Source organism: Gracilinanus agilis, chromosome 6 (assembly GCF_016433145.1).
Source record: "Gracilinanus agilis isolate LMUSP501 chromosome 6, AgileGrace, whole genome shotgun sequence".
NCBI lineage: Eukaryota > Metazoa > Chordata > Mammalia > Didelphimorphia > Didelphidae > Gracilinanus > Gracilinanus agilis.
The window spans coordinates 43,362,387-43,386,919 of NC_058135.1; the positions used below are offsets into that span (position 1 = coordinate 43,362,387).

Consider the following 24,533-nt stretch of genomic DNA (forward strand, 5'->3'; position numbering starts at 1 on the left):
ATAGATTTCACAAAAAAAGTGCTATAAAATATTGCTGTATGACTTGGCTAATATCTCTAATGAGACAAATTTCAAAATACCTTTTTTTTTTTGCTTTTAAGAAACCAGAATTTATATGATCTTTATCTTACTTTTCAATAATTTACATTTTTTCTTTCTTAGTATCTTTTGAACATAATTAAAAATTATAAATTATTGAGAACCAGGCCTAGAGATGGAAGGTCCTGGGTTCAAATCTGGCCTCAGACACTTCCTAGCTGTGTGACCCTGGGCAAGTCACTCAGCTCTTCCTTACTGCTTTTCTGCCTTAGAGCAGTATTCCATCTAAGATAAATGGTAAGCATTTTTAAAAAATTAATCAATTATAAATAAATAAATTCCTATTTCTGAATGTGAATTATAAACGTAAGATCATGAGATCACAGGTTTAGAGCTGTACAGGACCTTAGAGGCTGTGGAATCTAGGATGCTCATTTTCCAGACATACTGTAAGCATCATTCTTACCTAATCACAACCAGAACCCCCGAGCCCCATTCATATTTTTCAGTGCTTCAAAAAGATGTTCATCTTTATCACTTCTAAGCTCTGCATCGCTTGTTATCGTCATCATCATCTCGGTCTTCCTTTCTCCTTAGGATGAAAGACTTGGTCGTGATAATGAAATCCACAGGGAGCAGATGGAGCGACTTGTGCGGGAAGAATTAGAACGCTGGGAATCTGATGATGCAGCTTCCCAAATAAGTCAGCGCTTAGGTACTCCTATGGGACTAAATGGCCAGCCTCGTCCTAGGGGTTCCCGTCCTTCATCCTCTCAGTCTACAGAAGGCATAGAAAGTGGAGGGGGAAATGGAGGTGCTAGTATCCATGGGTAGTCTGTACCTTTCTGATTGGAAGTAAACAAATTCTGTGTTGCAGTAATAAATATCCTATTTATATCTCCTGACCAAAGATCTGATGTACGGTGGTCCCTTTGACCAATTTTTTTTTTCCACTGCACTTTAATTTATTGTACATAAAGTTTTCCCCTATAGATGAAGGAAGATTTTTCTTTTTCTTTTTCTACTCTTTTGAGTATAGAAATGAACAAATCTCTTTTGAAGAATACTAAAAGCAGTAGTGGGTGGTTGTTGTGAATCTTACTATATATCACATCAATGGACGATAAAAGTAACTTTCTGAAGTAGCAGCAGTAATGCTTTTAAGGAAAAAAATTTTTTGTTTCCAAACCAAAAATAAGTTAATATTATGTCATATTTGCAGTATAGTTGAGGGAACATGGCAATGCTAACTTCAGCTCAGATTTTCTAAATACTTCATATCACATCAACCTTAGTTCTTTGTTTTACTTTTAATTGAAAAAAAAAAAGACTTGTTTGTTCCAATAAGGTGTCCAAATATAGGTGAAGGATAGGAGAAACAGGAACTCTTAAGCCAAAGAATGAATGGTCCTACTTGGAATTTCTTTGATTGATTAGCTTGTTTAATGTTTAAAATCACTGTTTGCTTCTATGTTGTCTTATTGAACCTATGTATAAAACTATACTAACTAACTATATATGTATATGTATATATATATATATATAATATGAACATTGGTTTGAATGGATTAATAGGAATATGAATATTTGGCAACTTTTTGATAAAGACAACCAAAGATCTCAGTGTGACCTCTGTAACACAAAATCATTGAATAAGATTAGAAGAGAGGTGGAACTCTGGCTATTTATTCCCTAAATTAATAAATATCTTAGTATATTTAGGTAAGAGAAAGAAAAAGAAAAAGATGTTTTTACTTCTCAAACCAATAATATATAGTCAACTGAGGAAATTGGTACTGACTCACTAAATTTATGTACTAAAAGATTCAGATTTTATAAGAATTACTTTATTAAGATGTTACTATTAGGATAGCATATAACCAGAATGACCCAATTGTGTGGAAAGAAATTTTTTGTATTGAAAGTCAAATCATCCCTGAAATATTTGTTTATTTTGAATTTATAGACTAACAGGTAAGTTGCCAAATTTTGGAGCCTTATGTTTCCAAGTAGAGATAATATATTTGCCTGACCAAAAAGAAAAAAAAATGAATTCTGAGATGTGAAAAGTTCTGTAATTAACTGAAAGCTAATGTCACAGTGGATAAAGTGCCATTCCTAAAGTTAGGAAGATTCAATTTCCTGTTTTCAAATCTGACCTCAGACAGTACTAGCTGCGTGACTTTGGGCAAGACATTTCACCTTGTTTGCCTCTGTTTTCTTATCTGTAAAATGAGCTGGAGAACAGAATGACAAGCCACACCAGTATCTTTGCCAAGAAAACCCCAAATGGGGTCGCAGAGAGTCAGACATGCCTGAAAAAGACTGAGCAAAAAGAAGAGAGCAAAATATTTTAGAGATTAATTCTAACAGTGAGAGAAGAAAGAAATAAGGAAGATAGGATTATTAAGGATTCTTGGAGTAGAAACTTTGTTTACATGAATTACTATGTTAGTCATCTAATAATTAAAAACATAGTAAATATCGTCCTCTGGATCGATTTCTAGAGAAAACATGCCATATTCCTTCAGAATACTTTCTCAGCCTGACTTTTGAACATATTTTCCTTCAAATGTTACTTTTTTCTGAATATACTATATCACCACAAAAACCTATTTACTAAATAAGAAATCAATGTATTTGTATTGCTAGGACGTGTGTGTGTGTATGTGTGTGTGTGTGTGTGTGTGTGTGTGTGTGTGTGTACGTGTGTACCTGTGTATGTGTGTATATGTGTGTAGAATAACATGTTACTTAGAAACAAACTTCATTTTGAAGTGCAATAATTTCATGGGATATCCATGTATGTGTTTTGACTATGTGCCAAAAAATAATCATGGCCAGTAGTAGTCTTATAATACTCTATATTGTTATATAATTTTTATTTTAAATATAAAAATGTAATATCATTTCATATAATTGTCATTCATTTTTTTTCTTCACAGTTGCAGTCTTTCTTCTTTCTTAGTCATTGAAGAATGTTATCTTGCCTTCATTTCCTTTTCTTTCCAAATATATATATATATATATATATACTGGCCTTAATAAGAAGCTCTTACATATTTCATGTTTTCTACAGCAATCAAAGATTTTAATTGTTTTCTAACTCCTAGCACCTTACTTCCTAATAAAGATTTATATGTTACACATAACAGCATATGTATCAGTGGTCTTTTACAAAAGGAAAGAAACTTGGCTTATTTACTCATTACCTTGATATTCTAATAAACTTAAATATTTAATTTAATTTAACAATTAAATATTTCAAGCTGTAAAGGAGCTAGAAACCATATAGTCCCAACCTCCTGTGTAAAGGGAACCCTCTCCCAGGATCATGCATGGGGTCTTACCTATGTTCCTACACACTAGTTATGTCATCTAGTGCACATTATGTGACTGAGTTTGAACTGGATGTGATTGAAGTGGACTCAGAAAGAGAGGGAGGAAAAAAAGGTTTGAGGCGAGGAAGTGAGGTCTCTTTCAGCAGGAACCAGCCAAGGGGAAGATGGCTAAGGGAGCCATATTGAGCATCCACATGGCTATTTTTTTCTCTCTCTATCTCTCTGCCTTTTCTTATCCAGGTGATACTAATAAAACTTTATGAAAAATAGGAACCAGAGTTTTAATTTAACTCTTACATTCTTCATTTCATAGATGAGAAACTGAGCCTCAAAGACCTTAAATTACTAAGATAAAAGAACTTCTGTTTTTAGGAGCTAAGATGGTGGAATAAGGAACTCTTTGAGTTAACCCAAACCCATCTCCAAAAATAAACATACTAAAAAAGAATCTCAAAACTAAGGAAAATAGGAGGGGCTTGTCTCATGGAGGGGAAAGAGGCGAGAAGCTCAGGCAACATTGGGGGAACTGGTAGAGCAGAAACCAGTGCACCTCATGCAGCTTGGGAAAAAGTACTGGCAAGTATAAGCCCAGGGAAAGGTGCCAGCAGAGCAAGGACCAGTTGTCAGCATTCAGCCAAGGAAAGGAACTTGGCAGGGCAGGGATCAGTCCACTTCACAAGACCTGAGAAAGGTACCAAAAGATCAAGGATTAGTCCATTGAGTGAGACACCAGGAGAAGTGGCAGTCAAGGAGGGAAATCTAGCAGGACATAACAGCTACAAGCCCCTTCACAGCAAGCTAGCCAAGGTCATACACACTCCCGAGTTTACACTGTGGGACCCAAAGACAGTGGAACCTACATTAACTCCAGAGCAGACTATACTGCACGCTTGGAACAGCACTCCCTCTACACCAGAAGCAACAAATAGGAAAGGTCAAAAGAAAAAAAAAACAATTGGAAATATGAACAAAAAATAAAGGAAAAAACCTAACCTTAGAGTTTTACTTTAGTGTCAAGGAAGATCAGAATATAAACTCAGAAGAAGACAACAGTGCCAAAAATGGAGACATGTGAAACCTCAAGGGCAAGTGTAAAAGATTGTCAGGTCCCAAAAGAACCCTTGGAACTTGGAAAGAAGTTTAAAAAATCAAAATATTATTGATATTGAGAATTGATAGGATCAACAACTAGAGAGAAATTTCAAGGAAGAAAACAACTCCCAAAAGACTAGAATAGGCCAAGTGGAAACAGAGGCAAAAATATAACAAAGAAAACAATTACCTAAAGACTAAAAGACTAAAATTAACCAAATGGAAACAGAAGCAAAACAAACACACACTGAAGAAAACAATTTTCTTAAGGCTGAAAATGGCCAAGTGGAAATGGAGGACAAAAAATAAACACTGAAGGAAACAACTCCCTAAGATAGAAACCTTGGTTTTCCCAACTCCAATCCCAACACTCTGTACCCTGATAGCTCTTCTATTTACCATAGAGAAATAGAGATTCCACTTCAATAGAAAATACTTTTGGAGCAAATAATGTACTTAATGTTACAGTGATTCCATTGATTAAAGTGACAAGATTCCTAAAGCATAACAAAATCTCCACCATCCCTACCCTGCCTCCAAAAAATTGGCTAATAGATTCATGAGAATATACTTATAGGAACTTATGGAGATCAAGAGAAGCTACATTTGAAGTTGTAGACTTCAACTGGCCCTGTAGCTTATACAGTTCCATTTTTTTTTTCATGGCTTATTGAGGTGGTGGGTTTTTTTTAAACCAGTCATTTTTCAGTCTCACAAGCTTTTTATATGGACAATGGTTAGTAATGATTTACAGTCTAAGTACAATGACTTAGTTCACTTCACCAAAACTTAGACAGAGCTTCCTATAGAATAATAATTCAATATTGTAACCATTTAGTCCAGGTTCTCTGGCAAGAAATACTTTCATGAAAAAGTATAGTTAAGCAAAACAACCTGCAAATTCACCAAGTCTGGCAATATGTTCCTCATTCTACATCTGTTATTCACACTTCTACTAACAGGAAGCTTCTAGATCTCTTCAAGAAGCTGTAGATTGTGCTATGAATAAGATCAGAAGGCTGTATCCTCATCTGCTTTCTTTCCCCAATACCAAATCCTGTCACTTTTGTCTGCCTAGCAGATGGAGCAGTTTTCTCTGACCTTGTGATTCTGAACATAGGAATTCATTAGGCTGCCTAAATTCAGGCAATCACACTGCAGAATTTAGGCATCCTTATAAGTCACACTGTAGTGCTTTCATACTTGTTTTTTTCCCTTAATCTCCTTTTCCTTTCAGGGTCAGGTCAGTGAAATGTTAGAATTACTTTCTAACTCTTGCATACTATATATGCAAGATCTATATCTGCTTCATTCTCTTAGCCTCACTACTTATCTATAAAATGAAAAGAATAACTTTACATATATTTAGGGATATCCACATCAATTAAATAATGGAATCACCAAAAAATAAAATGTAAATTTCCCACAAACAAATGTAAGTTTCCCACAAACCTGGTACAAATAAGAGGGACTTGATCTAATTCCTGGCCAGATTTCTGAGGCCAATTTATGACTTATTCCAGATTCTTTATGACTGTAGGTATTTGTATTGTGTATGTAACACTGAAGTGGTGCTTCATAGGGTACAAAAGGCTACTCTCAGTCAGTAATATCTAGGTTCAAGCCCTTCCACTTCTTTGTATGTCAGTCCCACCTTCTCAGTGCCTGCAAACAACTCTTAAGACTTAAATTGCAGAGAAGATATCAAATTGCATTGCTAATAATAATAATTAACATTTACACAGGGCTTTGTGGTTTGCAAAAAAAAATCATATGTACATATCTCAATAACCATCTTGTTTGGTTAAGAAAACTTCTTTACTAGGAGTTCCCTATACTAATGAAATGCCTGCTAATTATAGGTATCCACAAGGTTCCACCCTGAGACCTCTTCTCTTCCCCCTCTTCATATGATCTTATCAGGTCCCACAGATTTAATTTCGATCTCTTTGCTGATACTTTTCATACCTACTTATTCTGTTTCACATTCTGTGCTGACCTACAATCCCACATCTCTAACCACCTTCCATACATCTTGAATTGGATACCCAGTAGACGTCTTAAACTCAACCTATCCAAAAATTGAACTCTTCTTTCTCCCAACCTTCCCCAGCTTCCTACCTTTCCTCTTTCTATAGAGGACAACAACATTTTCCTCAGGGAATGGCTTCGATATTTTTTCCTTAGGCTCACAGCTTAGGAGTCATCCTGGATTCCTCACTAACCCTCAGCCACCCAGATCCATCTGTTGCCAAGGCATATTGATTTCATCTTTGTGACATTTCTCAGACAGTGCCCTCCTCCCTCCATTCTCACCTCTGACACTACTTCCCCTGGTGCAGATCCTCATCAACTTAAACCTGGACCATCATAATAGTCTGTTGGAATATTCATTTTTATTATCATTGCCAATTTAATGGGTATCAAGTAGAATGACAGAATTATCTTAATTTGTATTTAATTCTCTATTAGTGTTTTTTAATATTTCCACAAGATTTTACTAACATCCCTTTCAAGGGCTTCATATTCATGTACTGATTCCACTTACTTATCAGAAAATGGTTCTTATTTATATATTTCCTAGTTCCTTTTACATTTTGTATGCCAAGACTTTTCATCAGAAATATTTGATGCAAATTTTTTAAATTTATTTCTTCTAAGGCAACTAGGTAACACTGGGCCTGGAGTCAGAAGACCTGAGGTCAAATCCAGCCTCCAAAACTGATGTTGGACAAGTCTTTTAACCTCTGCCTCATTCCTTAACTTCAAAATGGGGATATTAGCACCTGTTAAGTTGTGAGGATCAAATAAAATAATGTTGTTGTGAGAATCAAATGGAATAAAGTGCTGAGCACATTACCCGGTGCATAGTATATGTTACATAAATGCTGGCAATTTATTAATATCCTGACCTTCTTTTGCTGATGTCTCTTAAAAGCATCTTCATTTTGTATTTACTTTTAAAATAATATTCTTTATTTTATTCCAGTAACAAATCTATACATAAGTTTACCAAGGTTACATGATTCATAGTCTCCTTTCCCTCTTCCCTCCCCACTCCCAGAGCTGAGAAGCAATTCAACTAGGTTATACATGTATTATCACTCAAAACCGGTTTCCATATAAAAATATGGAAACTTTTTTTTAATAATATGGAAACTTTTAAAAACAGTTTTGTAACAGAGTAATCTTTTAAAACTAAAACCCCAAAACATATACCTAAATAAATAAGTGATAAATCATATGTTTTCTTCTGCATTTCTATTCTAAACAATTCTTTTTCTGGAGGTGGATAGCATTTTTTTTCATAAGTCCTCAGAATTGTCCTGGGTCATTGTATTGCTGATCATTCCACAGTGTTTCAGTTATTGTGTAGTTTTCCTGGTTCTACTTATTTCACTCCGCATCAGTTCATATAGGTCCTTCCAGTTCTTATAGAAATCAACCGTTTCATCATTTCTTAATAGCATAGTAGTATTCTATCACCATCATATACCAAAAATTTTTCAGCCATTCCCCAATTGAGGGACATCCTCCCAATTTCCAATTTTTTGACACTGCAAAAAGTGAAGTTATAAATATTTTTGTACAAACAGGTCCATACCCATTTTTTTCATCTTTGGGATAGTAGTGGTATTATTGGATCAAAAGGATTGCATTCTTTTAAAACCCTTTGGGCATAATTGCAAATTGCCTACCAGAATAGTTGGAGCAATTCACAACTCCACCAGCAATGTATTAGTTTCCCAATTTGGCCACATTCCCTCCAATATTTATTATTTTCCTTTGCTGTCATATTGACCAAACTGCTAGGTGTGAGGTGGCATCTCAGAGCTGTTTCAATTTGCATTTCTCTAATCAGGAAGGATTTGGAACATTTTTTCCTACTATTAATTTTTTTTAACTCTTACCTTCCACATTAGAATCAATACTATGTATTGGTTCCAAGGCAGACAAGTGATAAGAGCTAGACAATGGGGGTTAAGTGACTTCCCCAAGGTCACACAGCTAGGAAGTGGATGAAATCATATTTGAACCCAGGACTTTCTGTCTCTCAATCCACTGAGCTACCCAGCTGCCCCCTTTTCCTATGATTGATAGCTTTAATTTCTTCCTCCAAGAACTGCCTTGTATTTACTTTTGAGATTTCTTTTGTTTTTATACTTTCATTTGTTTTATTGTACCAACTCATTCCACTCTCCACCACATCTTTTCCAAATCTTTTCAACTCTCTTCAGATTTCCCCATGGTTCTCTTTCATCCCACCCTCTTGGCTGAAAATGTTGCCCTGTATTTTGCAGGGAAAAATATCAAAGCCATTTGCCTTGCCCTCCGTCTTCTCTCCTCTTCCTCATCTCATATCACTCAAATGCTTTCTGCCATTATCTCTTCCTTCACCCCTATCTGACATGAAGAGGTTGACCACCTCTTTACTTAGGTTAAACTCCTCTACTTACATAAGCAACCCAATTCCTGTCACTTCAATAAATTGCCCTCCTGTCATCACTATTCTCTCACTTGTCTTTAATTTCTCCCTTTCTGTTGACTCCTCTATTGCCTTTAAACATGCCATCACCCTGTAATGTGGCGTTTCCCTGAAAAATCCCTCACTTACTATGATCCTATATTACTTCTGACCTTTGTGGCCAAATTCTCTGAGAAGGCTGTCTACATTGGGTGCTTCCACTTCCTCTCTTCTGAACCCAGTACAATCCAATTTCCAACCTCATCTTTCTTACCTGCCCACCAAACCTGCTCTATCCAAAGTTTCATTCATCTTCTAATTGTCACACTTGGTGGCCTTTTTCTCCATCCTCATTCTTCTTGACCACTCTGCAACTTTTGATACTGTTGCTCTTCTTGAGTTTCTTTTCTCTCTAGGTTTCTGAACCACCACTCTGCACTGGTTCTTTCTCACCCAGGTCCTCAACACAAATTTTTGGTGTCCCACAGGGCTCTGTCTTCTATTCTCCCTCAAAACCATTTGGGGAGCTCATCAGCTCTCGTGGACTTAATTATCATCTCTATGCTAATGATTCTCATATCTACCTGTTCTCCAGACTTAAAATTCCAGCTCCCTTTCAGACATCTCAAACAGGATGTCCAGAACATATCTTAAACTTGACAAGTCCAAAACTGAACTCATTATCTTTCTCCATATACCCTCCCCATATCAAACAAGGGCACTACCATCTTCCCAGGACCCCAGGCTTGCAACCTATCAACCTCTCCTCCCATATGTCCAATGTTGCCAAAGCCCATTGATTTCACCTTGCAATACCCCTCATCCCATTTCTCTATTACTGTTACCACACTGGTGGAGGTCCTCATCACCATACAATTAAGACCACTGAAATAGTCTTCTGGTTGGTCAGTCTGCCATAATTCTCTCCCCACTTCAATCCATCCTCCATTCAGTCCCCAAAGCCATTTTCCTAAAGTATAGAGCCGACCGCATCAACTACATCTTTAATAAACTCGTGACAAACCCCCATCACTTCTGGAATCATATACAAAATGCTGTTTTGTATTTGAAGTCTTTCATAACCTACACTCCCTCATACATACACACTCATATTTTCAGTCTTCTTATACCTTACACCATCAACACTGGCCACCTTACTCTTACAAGGTATTTCACCTCTTGACTGTGGGCATTTTCTCTGGCTGCCCTCCATACCTGAAATGTTTCCTCATCTCCATTTCCTTCCTTCCCTGATCTTGTTTAAGTCCCACCTAAAAATCCCAATTTCTACTGGAAGTTTTTCCTGATCCCTTCTCATCCCATCCTTTCCTTCTAGAGGTTAGTTTATAAAGGGTTTTGAATGCCAGATGATTTTACATTTGATCTAGGAGGTGAGAGGGAGCCAGTGGAGTTTATTCTGAACAAGTGGATGACATGGTCAGACCTGTGCTTTCTTGGACTGGAGTAAGACCACCCAAAAGGCTATTGTATAAGGTGATGAGGTAAGAGCCTACATCAAGGTGGTTGCAGTGTTAGAAAAAAGAAGGTAGGTTGACAGGTGTTAGGAAGGTAAAATCATAAGACATCTTGGCAACTTATTAGATACAGGAGGACAGAGTGAAAGTGAGGTGTCAAGGTTAACACCTAGGTTGTAAGCATGAGTGACTGGAAGGTGATTCCTACTACTAATATAGTAATGGGGAAGTTAGGAAGAGGGAAGGGTTTGTGTAGAAAGAGAGTGTTTTATTGGGCACAAAAGTTCACCTGCTTTGACAATGTGACATTAGAAAAAACAAATGCTTTAAAAAAACCTTTTATTGACAATTTCCAATTCTTCACTAAATGCTGTCATAAATATATGGGAATGTGTTTTTTCTCATCAATGGCTTCCTCAGACATATAACTCAGCAATGGGGTCTCTATTTCAAAAGGTAAGGATAGTTTAGTCACTTTATTTGCATAATTCCAAGTTACTTCCTAAAATGATAATATCATTCCATACTTCCACCAACAATATGTTGTTGTAGTATAAAATGTTGGATTAAATCTAATTTCTGCCTGATTACTTTCCAGTTCTCCTAGTGGTTCTAATCAAGGAAGGAATTTTTCTTTAGGTAATTTGTTTTCCACTGGATCAAACACTGGATTATTTTATTTTATTATTTCTGAAATCTCCTTTGTCTAATCTCTTCCAAGAATCTATCTGTCTATACTTTAGCTATTATCAAATGGTTTTGATAAATGTTACCATATTATATAGTTTGAGGCCTGAAGTACAATTCCCCCTTCATCCATTCTTCTTGAATTTCATCATTTCCCTTAACATTCCAGATTTTCTAAACAAATTTTATTATTTTTATTCAGCTTTATAAAATATCCCCTTGCAAATTTGATCAGTATAGCATCAAAAGTGTGAATTTTAGTAATATTGTTATTTTGATTCTATTAGGATGGTGTGAATGAGTACTGAATATTTCTTCAGATACTTAAGTTGTTCTTTATTTCTTTAAAGTGCATTTATGTCTTTTGTGTGCTTTGGAAATTTTTTTGGAAAATACTTTGTGAAGTATGGTTGCTACCTATTCTTTAAAAGTTTAATATAATTCTCTTGGGAATTCATCAAGACTTGTTTTTTTCTTTTGGTAGTACCTTTACAGCTGCTCTATTTCCTTTTATGAAGTTGGGTTATATAAGATCTCTAACGGGTCTTTTGAAAATTTGATATTTTATACTTCTGACTCCTGTCATTTCAAGATGCTTTTAAAAGATTGGTTTAAGGGGGCAGCTGGGTAGCTCAGTGGATTGAGAGCCAGGCCTAGAGACAGGGGGGTCCTAGGTTCAAATCTGGCCTCAGACACTTCCCAGCTGCGTGACCCTGGGCAAGTCACTTGACCCCCATTGCCTACCCTTGGGACCAATACACAGTATTGACTCCAAGACAGAAGGTAAGGGTTTAAAAAAAAAAAAAAGATTGGTTTAAATTGACTGTAATGGATTTCTCCACCAGCAGCAATGCAATGATCCAAAACATTTCTGAGGGACTTGTGAGAAAGAATGCTATCCATATTCAGAGAAAGAACTGTGGGAGCAGAAACAAAGAAGAAAAACAACTGCTTGACCACATGGGTCGATGGGGATATGATTGAGGAGGTAGACACTAAATGATCACCCTAATGCAAATATCAATAATATGGAAATATGCCTTGATCAATGATACATGTAAAACCGAGTGGAATTGCTCATTGGCTGTGGGAAGGGGGTGGGAAGAGGGGAGGAAAAAACATGAATCATGTAACCATGGAAAAATTTTCATAATTAATCAATAAAATAAAAAGAAATTAAAAAAAGAAAAAAAAAGGTTGGTTTAGGATTATCAGTGGTTTCAGCTTTCGCTGCTACTAAGCTGCCAAATTGGCTCCACCCCCAATATTTTATATATTCTGTTTTTTTAAACCCTTACCACTCTTCTGCCTTGGAGCCAAAACAGTATTTGACTCCAAGGTAGAAGAGTGATAAGGGCTAGGCAATGGGGGTTAAGTGACTTGCCCAGGGTCACACAACTGGGAAGTGTCTGAGGCCAGATTTGAACCTAGGACCTCCTGTCTCTAGGCCTGGCTCTCAATCCACTGAGCTACCCAGCTGCCCCCTATTCTGAAAAAAATGTATATTCTCTTGCTTTCTCATTTAGAAGACAACATAAGTCTTTAAACTCTTGTATCTCTAGCAATTTGGTCAGTTCCCTATTCTACCTGTTGTTCATCTCTCTATTGCACCTATACAAAACTGAGCGAAAGATATTAAAGTCTCCTGACCCTACTGTCACCATTTATGTATTCTTAAAGAAAATGTTTCCCTTATGAATTTGGATGCTAAGTCATTTGGAGGAGTTATTACTGATATGAATTTGTTCTCTGTGGTTCCTTTCAGCCTAATATAATTTCTTTCCTTATCCAATCATAATGCCAACTTCTGCTTTTTTGGATTCACTTAATGCATTATAAATTTGTTTCCATCTCCTAGCTTTATTTTGTGAATATCTGAGGTTTTTTTAAAAAGTTTTTTCTTTGCATTATTTTTCCTTATTCAGTTATCTTTTTTATTTTGTTGCATTGTTTAACCCATTCACACTTAAAGTTATGAATCGAGTTTATATTTTCCTCCAATATTGAGGTTCTCTTCAAGTTATTATTCGCTACTTCCTGCAATAAATGTAGTATTGTTTCTGCAGTTACTTTACTTTAAATCTCACTGGCTGCCTTTACCCCTCATCCCATTTGTTACCCCTTTGGTTTATTAGGTTTTTCCCTCCTACATTTATTGGGTTTTAATTCTTCCCCCTTTTTTCTTCTCAGTCAAGTAGAATTCATCTTCCTCTCCTCTCCTCCAACTATTCCTTTTCATTATTTTTTAAAATTAATTCTTACCTTAGAATCAACACTAAGTACTAAGAATCAATACTAAGGCAGAAAATCAATAAGGACTAGGCAGCTGGGGTCATGACTTATCCAGCGTCACACAACTCATTAGTGTCTGAAGCCAGATCCAGGTTCTTCTAACTCCAAGCCTCCCAACTCTATCCACAAAGTTACCTAACTGCCCCTTCATTGGTTTTTAAAATACATTTTGTCCCCCCCCCTTTTTCAAAGATTTTTTTCTCACTTTCTTCATTATCCATCTTCTCTGTCTACTCTACACCCTAATTCTCTGCTTCATGAATCCCTATAATTATCCTCATGCTATCAAAGCTTCCTAGGCATCTATTCCAGGATCTCCCCTTTGGGTGGTTTCTGCCACTGCATTATAGGACTGTCCCATGGATTTCCCTTTTCCATTGTGCATCACTCTCAGAAAAATGCTAATTATTGCATTTGTCAGTGAGAACATTGCTGCATGGTAAGACCCCTGCCTAACCACATCCCTGATTATTAAACTGAACTATCATGTGACTTAGAGTTTGTAACCTTGTTTTCTGGAGGCAACTTGTGATTTCATTTCCTATATTCAGAAGTTCTGGGCAGTCTTCCATTATTTCCTGTATTATGGTGTAATTTTTTGGGGGGATAGGGGAGATCTATAATCCTTAGTTTATCTCTATGCATCTTGTCTTCAAAATCAGTATGTTTTGATTATATAGTGAGCATATTTTTAAAATTAATTTTTATTTTAAAATATTTTTTCCATGTTTATATGATTAATTTTCTTTCCCTCTCCTCTTCCCTCCTGCCTCCTGGGGCTGACAAGCAATTCCACTTACAAGTGTTATCACTTGATATCTATTTCCAATGATTCATTTTTGGTATAGAGCAATCTATAAAAGCCTAACCTAAAAGCCTAACCCCCAAATCACATGCCCATATATACATGTAATAACTAATGTCATGTTTTTCTTTTGCTTTCTACTCCCATATTTCTTTCTCTCAATATAGTTAGCATTCTTTCCCATAAGTCCTTCAGAGATGTCCTGGCTTGTTGCGTCACTACTAGTAGCATATTTTTGTTTTTTATTGTTCTTTTAAATTGTCCTTTAATTCTGTGTATTCTCACCAATTATTCTCTTTTCTTCCTTTGGTGAAGTTTGCCATTGCAGATCCTAGTTTTTCTATTCTGCCCATTATTTTTGCTGAGGACATCAATTTTGCTCTAATTCTCTTTTAAACAGGAATAGCATGTTGTAGTTTCTTGTTCTCAAATTCCACATCCTCCATCTCATCTCATCAAGTGTTAGATAATTTTCCTTTGTTCTGAAGTATTTATTTATAGATGCCTAAATTTATTTACTAGAGCTGAAGGCTATGGTTGCCTTCTATTGTCCTTTTCCTACTGACTTCTCTGTTTCTTCTTTCTGAAATTGTTTGTTTTTATCTGTAACCCTCTTATTTTCCCGTCACTCACTTTCTAACTCCCTCCCTCTCCTCAGATTGTTGTTCCCTTTGGGGCTGGATCTCCAAATGTCTCAGCCTTCTCCCACACTGAGTAATTCACAGTTCACTTGGCTAGGTCTCTGCCCTTCATGGCTTATGGGTGGTCCCAGCTGGATGCTATCCTCTCTCTCAGGCTGGATGAAGTGCTACAGCTTCCCATAACCAGGGTGTCCTGTCCCACTCCCTCTATTCCTTAGTTCTTTGGTCCAGCACCGGCAATCTGGAGGTTTGTAGCTTTGCTGCTATAGGACTGTCTGAAGGATGCACTGTAGCCCCTTTGGCATTGGCTCTGCCGGTGCTGTGGGAGCTCCAAGGCTCTGTTGGGATAACGGAGTTGTTGGCCTTATCACTAGAAGTTCAGAACTTTGCAGTACTGGTGCCATGGGGCTGCACTCCCAGCGGGCATCATAGAGCTGGGGGCTCCATGGAAAGAGGGGAAGGACTTGGTTGTGGGAGTGGGTTTTGTTGTACACTTATCATATCCTTAACTCTGCTAGTGCAGCTTCACTGCACTGAGAAGAGGGGAAAGGGGCTTAAGGTTTGTTTACCCTTCTTCTAGATGTCCTAGACCCTGGATACAGTTAAAATTGCTCTATTTGGGGCACATAATTTTATTTTGGAAAGGCTTGTGAAGCTTTGAAAATCAAAGAAAATGTCTATTTCTCCATGTAATTGTTGACCAAAGGCATTGTGTCAAAAGTAGGAATCTGGTTTGCCTTGTGCTTTTTAACATGTACTTCAATGATTTGGGTAAGAGCAGAGACAGAACTAAGGTCCTTCCCAGTTTTATTATCATATATTGGAGAGGAAAAGCTTTTTTGGTTGACCTGGAATCAAGATGGTTTCTGAGAGTCTTCTCGACCCTGAAACTTTATGATTTCATGATTTTTCAGTTATTGCTGACAATGACTACTGAGATGATGGGGATCATATTAGGAGAGGAAAAGATGAAAGAGAGATCATATTATATGAGGAAAAGATACAGGCCATTCAATATAACACTGGGCAATAACACATAGGGATGGGAATCTTCTTAAGACCTGATGGGACCTTAAGGAGACTAAAGTCACCACAACTAGATTTTTATTATCTAGATATTGCTTCTCCAATTTGTGAGCTACAGAGTTGTTGCAAAGGATTCATTTTATTAAAGATTCAGTATCATAAATACAGAAACATATCTTTTGTAAACTGAATATCTTTTTAAATATATGTAGAAATTCCTATTGATAAAATACAAATTCATTCAAGAGCATTAATTGATACATTACAAACTTTGATAATAAAATTTTTTACCCAGTTGATAATAACAGCACAATTACTGTCATTTTGAAGCCAAAAAAATTTCGACCACCTTCTCAGGAAAGTTGAGAAGCACCTAATTAGTCCCACTCCTCTCAATTTGTACATAACTGAGGTCCTGAAATGGCTGTATACAACGGTAAATAACAATATTCTTTCTCGTCATATACTCTATGATTTAGCCAAAGCAGCCTTCCTGGTGATTTCACACGCCTGTGCAAATTGCTGGCTGTGATTCCAGTCTCACCTTTTAGGATCCCTACCTTCCTTCCTTCAAGGCACAAATACAGTCTCCCTCAGGAGGCTTTGTCTCCTCAGCCCCTAGTTTCTCCTGACTTGCAAACAAACTTTTATTTAACTTATAAATACTTATGTGTGTACATATTGTTCCCTTCCAATAGAATATAAATTTATTGAACACAAGAGCAATCTCACTTTTATCTTCGTAGCCACAGCACCTGGCACAATGCCAAACTTCTAAAAGTTGTTTAATAAATACTTGATTAATAAGAGATGTAGGGAGCAGCTAGGTGTCTCAGTAGATAGAATTAGGCCTAGAGATTAGAGGTCCTGAGTTCAAATCTGGCCTCAGACATTTCCTAGCTAAGCCCCCATTCATTGCCTAGCCCTTGCCCTCTTCTGCTTTGGAACCAATGCAGAATATTGACTCTAAACCAGAAGGTTAACACTTTAAAATAAAAAACAGATTTGTACAACTCGTGAGTGGCAGAGTTAGACTCTCCATTCTCCTCCTTTCTATCTCAATCACTTCCCACAATGTAATTCCTTTTCTACAGTTAGATATTATTGCTTCCTAGGAAAATATCAAATACATTCTATTTTAATAAGCTTATTAAAGGGCAATAATTTTGGTCTACTGTCATGACAAATCTAAATATATAAAACCCATATCCAAAAAAAAAAACAAAAACAAAAAACACCACCCAAAAGATCTAACTTCCCAAGACATTTCAGAGCTCCTGCTAAAGTAGTGTAAATACATATTACTTATTTACTGATCAATGCCAGATCAATGAGTTCTATCTAGTGTCTTTTTTACAAACATACTGAAATATAAACTGATAAATTACATAATAGTCCTTAGCTTAAGTTGCTGTTTCTTTCATAATTTCCGTAACAGCTTCATAGTGAATATAAACTGCAGAGACATAGTAGTTAATCACAGTAAAATTCAATCCAATTTAACTAGGATTAATTCTTCAGCAACAAAAGCTCAAACAATGAATATTTTTAAATGATCAGAAGTGTTTTGTCAGATGGAATCACATTGTATCTCACAAGTGTTTTATGAAAACTTCTTCAGAAACAACAATTTCAGGTAAGCGATGGTAAGGAAGATGACGATCATGCAGGCTAAGGCGACGTGGTTCTGCCACAAGCCCCAATCGGACAAGTCAATGCCTTGGTTTCTCAAAAAGTCTTCTCCAGTGCACCTGAAACCCAACATCAACACAACAAGGTTAATGAAATCAATTAGGATCAATATGCCCACTCAGATAGAACTGAGAAACGTCTGCTGTCACCCAAATACTGATGCTCCAATGGTTCTGTATTTATATTAGCCTTCAAACTAGGAGAATGCAGAAGACAATGTTTTATTTTTGAGAAACTGGCGGATAATATATTTTTTTAAAATGAGGTTTCCCAGGATCTAGTGAAATTATAAGCTAAGAAAGTTAAAAACTTAACTAAAAATCAGTCAATGTATTTTGGGGGTAGGAATACTAGATTACCCAAATTCTTGACAGAGGAGTAGCTACTCAAAAGCCTGATCTCACAGCCCATAGGCACAAAATACTGGACTTCCTCCACTTCAATCTGGGCCACTTAACTGCTCTTCCTTAGGCAGCCCAATTCTCCAACTGCTCCATGCTTAGGGGGTTCCACTACAGCTCAGAACTGCTAAACTCAAGAGATCCAGTAGCCTCAGTCTCTCCAGTACCGAGGAGTCACCATGCCTGATCAACGTGGGTATTTTCTGCTTTTTTTTTAAATTTCTTTTTTAAAAACTCTTACCTTCAGTCTTAGAACCAATACTATGTATTGGTTTGAAGGCAGAAGTGTGGTAAGGGCTAGGCAATGGGGGTTAAATGACTTGTCCAGAATCTCACACAGCTAGGAAGTATCTGAGGCCAGATTTAAACTCAGGACCTTCCATCTCTAGGACTGGCTCTCTATCCATTGAGCCACCTAGCTGCCCCCAATATAAATATTTTCAAAGAGAATTATAAATTATAGCCTTTTCTCTATTTTCTATACCACAAATTAATTTCTACAAATACATTAAAATCATACTTTTTAGAAAGCTGGCTACATCAGCAAGTCCATATAAGAATGGTTAACTAATGCCCCATCTAGTTCTAAATATTTTTCTTTCATATTTTATTTTGCCCTTTAAATTTTTTTATTTTAGTATTTCATTGGTATTTATTTAGTATTTCATTGGTTTTTACATCCCCTTAATTTTCAAATATACAGCACTCCTCTTTTTTACTTAGCAAGCTATCCCTCTAACAGAGTTTATGAGAAAAAATTTTTAATCACAAAACCAACACCTGACCAAGTCTAACGGTATATGAAATATTCCACCCAAAAGTCCCGCACCAGGGGGCAGCTGGGTGGCAGCTGGGTGGCTCAGTGGATTGAGAGCCAGGCCTAGAGATGGAAGGTCCCGAGTTCAGATCTAGCCTCAGACATTTTTTTAGCTGGGCAAGTCACTTACCCCCCCATTACCTAGCCCTTATCACTCTTCTGCCTTGGAACCAATATACAGAATTGTAATTAAAGAAAAGAAAAGAAACAAAAGGAAAAGAAAAGAAAAAAAGTCCCCCACTAATGCCTAACCCTTAGCAGAAAATGGAGATGCTTTTGTGGTCACTCTCTAGGCACAAAGTAGTGAGCGCCCAGATGAGAACTCTGGTACATGGACGCTACATTGGGGTTTCTGGAAGGTTTGCCATGCAATGAATTAATTCCTGAGCTCCAGTAACTATATGAAAGAACAAGACTTGGGAAGAGTCCATTCCAAAGGTTAGGTCCAATAGAGATGTGATGATAATAATTAAACTCATATTAACATAGAGGTTTGCCATTTATAAAATTTCATACATATTTTCTAATTTGATCCTGACAATTAACTTTGAGGGGTTATCTGAATTTTATGGATGAGAAAACAAGATTCGGAAACTCTTAAGCACAATCGCATGCCCAGCTCAGATCTAGATCTTCTCAATCAGCAGGCAATGATCACTTTATTGTGTAACTACACTTAAAGGCATGACTATAGGCTGCTGCCTTACACAGTGGGTAGAGCCCTGAGAATGGAACTGGAGACAATTCAAATCAGATCTACAACACCAGTTGTGTGACCACAGGCAAGTCAATGGACTTCCATTTGCCTCCGTTTCCTCATCAGTAAAATTAGAATAATAAATGCATTAACTTTGCAGGGTTTGTTTTGATGATCAAATGAGATAACAATTATAAAGCACTTATCACAGTGTGGGGCACACACAGTAGGTACTCTAGAATATCATCCCCGTGTCCTTAGGAGCTCTTTCTCCTTTTGTTTTTGTCTCCACAATCCTGGGCAAAAATAGGTGCCTAAAAATGCATGCTGAGGAGGCAGGTAAGTGGCTCAGTGGATTGAGAGCCAGTCTTGGAGACAGAAGGTGCTGGGTTCAAATCTAGCCTCAAACACTTTCTAGCTGAGTGAACCTGAGCAAGTACCTTAATCATCCCCGTTGCCTAGTCTTGGAACCAATCACAGTATTGATTCTAAGATGGAAGATAAGATGGAAGATAAGGGTTTTTAAAAAATGCATGCTGAAAGAATAGTTCATCTTAACAGTGTCACAGAGCAAGTTTCCATTCATGACCCCGTGCTACTATTGGTCTCTCTTGTGAACTAACTACTAGAAAGTAGCATCTCAGTACCTGCATGTCTTTTATATAACTAAAATACTTTGAGTTATCAACAACTGTAAATGACTTAATCAAATAAATTATTTAATCAAATATTTAAATCAAATATTAAAAAGTGAAACCTCATAGAAAGTGGATAAAAAGAGGGAAATTTTTTTACTAACAAATGTGGATAAGATTTAGACTTTGGAAAAATAAGACATAATGGCAAGTATTACACAAACTTACACTGCGTATTCACAGGAACTATTTGGAGCTGTGGAGTTGAGATTGGGACAAAAATTTTGGCCAATAAATTCATTATGTTGCAGAGCCTATGACATTAGAAAAAGTAAAGGTTAAAACAGTACTAAATAATTCAATATTTCTAAATTACCTTAACATTTACCATATTTTAACCATGAGTATTAATATTTTTCTTTCATTATTTTATTTTTAGTAATATTATTTTTCCCTTAATTACATGAAAAAACAATTTTAACCTTCATTTTTTTATGTTTAAGCCAAATTCTGACCCTTCCTTTTCCCTCCTTTCTTTCTGAAATGACAAGAAATCTGATATCGATTTTACATGTATAATAGTGTAAAACCTCTTTCATATTAGTCATAGAATATATATATAATCACATAAAAATGCTTTAAATTGCTCTTGATTCATATCCCAATTCTATCCCTCCATAAAGTTCCTCCTCTACAAATTGAAAAGGCAAATAATATGATAGCAATTATACATGTGAAGTCACGTAAAACATATTTCCATATTAGCCATGTTGCAAAAGAAAAAAGGCAAGAAAAACAGATCTAAAAAATATACATCAATCCATACTCATCAGTTCTCTCTCTGGATGTGGCCAGTATTTTTCATGACTCCTTTGATACTGTCTTAGATCACTGTATAGATTAGAATAGCATCTTCACAATATTGCTGTTACTATATACAATACTGTCTCTTTTTTAAAAAAAACAAAACATACCTTCTTAGAAATGATATTGAGTATCAATTCCAAAATAGAAGAGTAGTAAAGGCTAGGCAATTGGGGTTAAGTGACTTGGCCAGAGTCACATAGCTAGGAAACATCTGATTTCAATCCTGGACCTTCTATCTCCAGGCCTTGCACTCTATCCACTGAACCATCTAATTGCACCAACCTAGAGCACCTCCTTTTAAACTCTTACCTTGAGTCTTAGAATCATAAAATGTTCTTTTGGTAAAGATGGCAAACTAGAGAAGGCACTCAGCTGAGATCTCCAAACATTGCCCTCCAAACAATTTAAAATAATGCTTCAAATTAATTTCTGGGGGAGCAGAGCCCACATGGGTGCAACATCAGCCATAGGATTTGGTGGAGTCAAGAGCAGTGGCAACAGGTTTGGGAGCTCTCACTCAAGAGAAATTAAGGGGATTGGGCAACAGGTCAGAAAGAGATTAAAGGGGAACCCCTGTGCTAGTGCTTGTGCAGAACCAGATGATGTTTGGCAACTAGCCACTTTAAGGTCATGGTGTAAAGACAGAGAGGGGCACTTTTAGCCAAGAGGAAGCAGGGACTCTTGAGGAACAATATCACTTGCAAGTGGAAGTGGGAGAGGAAAAACTGTATAAAGATATGAAGGCAAAGGAAGAAAATTATAGAAAGACAATATCTTGGTAAAGGGGGCACAAAACACACTTAAGGAAACGACAGAATTGGCCAAATGGTAAAAGAGGTATAAAACTTCATGGATAAAAATTACTTTTTAAGGAGGCATCTAGGTGGCTCAGTAGACAGAGAGCCAGGCCTAGGAATGGGAGATCCTGAGTTCAAATCTGGCCCCATTGCCTAACCCTTACCATTCTTCTGCCTTGGAACCAATACACAACATTGATTCTAAGATGGAAGGAAGGGGGAAGGATGGAAAGGAAGGAAAAGAAGGAAAGGAAGGAAGGAAGGGAAGGAGGAAGGAAGGAAGGAAGGAAGGAAGGAAGGAAGGAAGGAAGGAAGGAAGAAAAAAAAGCAGAATTTGGTCAAATGAGAAAGAAAGTACAAAAGCTCACTGAAGGAAATAATTCTTTAAAAAGTATAATTCTTGTTTCCTTCTTTCTTTTCTTCCCAGCTTTTGGTCTAGGTTTTTTTTTATTCTCTCTTATACCCTCTTGCTCTTGAAGTCTTACTTTGTATAAGATAATCACAATCATAAAATCATCCCATCAGAGCAAGAAAAGACTTCAAGGGTCATCTAGTCCAATTCTCTCATTTTACAAAAAAGGAAGCCAAAGCCCAAAGAGGCTCCCCCCAAGGGACTTATCTGAAATGGGGGATACAGACTCCCAAAGCTCCTCATCTACTCCTATCCTTAAAGTCTTTATTCAACCTGTTCTTTTCAATATTATGTGCTAGGTTTCCATGATGGGCCTGTTTATAGGTTTTTCTTCTGCCTAATCATTCACAAGAAGGGCTGAAAAGATGAGGCGTTTCAGGAACATTCCTTGGGGAATATATGCATGCCTAAAGCCCTACTGAACCTCAGCAACAGATGCAATAATACCATCCCAATGTTCCTGGACACAGACAAGTGCACGGGCAACATGTACACCAACTTACCCTTCTGAGATGTCTACTACCAAGTACTCAGGATATCTATCACCTGACATATTCTAAATGATAAATAAATGTTTGTTGAGTAAATAAATGAAGAGATGGATAAACATTGTAAGGAGCCATATTTCAGTCCAAGAGAAGGTCAGTCTATCCTGCACATATCCAATAAACACCACTACAAATGTTATGTGGAACTCTCGGGGCCCAAGGCACTGATGTTCATAGACAGGTTCATGGACCCTACTTCCAGAGCAAGGACAAAGGCAACTACTTCTTTGGTGAGTTTTTCTTGTCCCTGGCTGCCTATACCAACCAGCCCCACTCTGTGAACTACCTGAGAGAACCCTAACTAGAAGTTGGACATGCAACACCAGGACTCTCAGGGCAACACAATGCTCTGGTTGTGATTGTTGATTGATTGAAGAACTTCCAATCTGTCACTGAGATGTATGATTTCTTGCTCATTAAGTGTGCCGAACTCTTCTCCAAAAGCAGCCAGAGGAGACTGTAGTCAATAAAGATAGTCTTTTAACACTTGGTGATGGCTGCTAAGCTTAGAGTGAATAGGCATAAAATGGACATTTATTGAGTGTCAAAAAAAAATGCAACCTATATTTGGGCAAGTGGAAGCTTGAGAAATCAAGAAACAATAGAACAAAGTCAAAAGAATGAAAAAAATTATAAGAAAATATGAAATATCAGAATAACAAATGATCTTTAAAACAGATCAAGGAGAGACCATTTAAGAATTAGACTTCATAAAAATTATGATAAAGAGTCTAGATATATTTCAAGATACAAAGGGAAACTGCCCTGAAGCCCTAAAACCAGAAGGTAATATGGAAATTAAGAGAATTCATCAATCACCTCCTGAAAGAGATCCCAAAATGAAAGCTCTAGTAAGATTATAGCCAAATTCCAGAGCTACCAGGTCAAGGAAAAAATAGTACAAGCAGCCAAAAAGAAACATTTCAAATATTATGGGGAATAGCCAATAAAACACAACATTTAGCAGTTTCTATATTAAAGGATCAGAAGGCTTAGAATATGATATTTCAGAAGGCAAAGTAGCTGAGATTACAACTAAGAATAACTCATCTAACAAAACAGAATGTAATCCTTTGGGGATGGGGGGTAATGGATATTTAATAAAATAAAGGACGTTTAAGCATTCCTGATGAAAAGACAAGAAAAATTTTTTAAATTACCTTCAAATATAAGATTCAAGAGAAGCACAATAAGGTAAACATGAAAGAGAAATCATAAGAGACTTAATAAGGTTAAAATGTTTACATTCCTATATAGGAAGATCATACATCTAACTCCTAAGAACTCTATCATTATTGGGCAGTTAGAAGGACTCTACAGAGACAAGAAGGTATAGAGGTGAGTCAATTATGATGGGATGATCTCAAAAAAAAAAAGAAATGGGAAAGAGGGATGTATTGGGAGAAGGAAGAGGAAGAATGGGGAAATTTATCTCATATAAAAGAGGAGTACAAGAAAGAGCTTTTACAGTGAAAGGGAAAATGATGGGAGGAGATGGAGGGCAACATTTGAACCTCATTCTCACCTAAATTGGTTCAAAGAGAGAATGTATATATATGTACATATATATATATATAGATAGATAGATAGATAGATAGATAGATAGATAGATATATTGAATGTATGAGAATGAGGTATATAAACACACATACACACATATATTCTCAGTTGGGCACAGAAATCTATGTTACTCAACAGGGAGGATAGATAAAGGAAGGCAGGCTCAGAAGCAACACAGACTTTAGAGAAAGGATAGAATAAAAAGAGAAGGAAAAACAGAAGAAAATAGGAAGGAGGAGAAAGC

General features: G+C 36.7%; 2 protein-coding genes across 2 annotated transcripts in view; one reads left to right on the forward strand and one right to left on the reverse strand.

The window, feature by feature from the left end:
- PKD2 (polycystin 2, transient receptor potential cation channel) overlaps positions 1-2,210 on the forward strand; it is a 75,120-nt gene extending 72,910 nt beyond the window's left edge. The window contains exon 10 of the mRNA XM_044681620.1: positions 637-2,210. Coding sequence (XP_044537555.1) covers positions 637-873 — 237 coding nt within the window. The 3' untranslated portion in view covers positions 874-2,210. The remainder of the gene's footprint in view (positions 1-636) is intronic.
- Positions 2,211-17,466: 15,256 nt separating this feature from the next.
- ABCG2 (ATP binding cassette subfamily G member 2 (Junior blood group)) overlaps positions 17,467-24,533 on the reverse strand; it is a 105,961-nt gene continuing 98,894 nt past the window's right edge. Inside the window, exons 15-16 of the mRNA XM_044681513.1 lie at positions 20,334-20,419; positions 17,467-17,614 (exon numbers count right to left, since the gene is read on the reverse strand). Coding sequence (XP_044537448.1) covers positions 17,467-17,614; positions 20,334-20,419 — 234 coding nt within the window. The remainder of the gene's footprint in view (positions 17,615-20,333; positions 20,420-24,533) is intronic.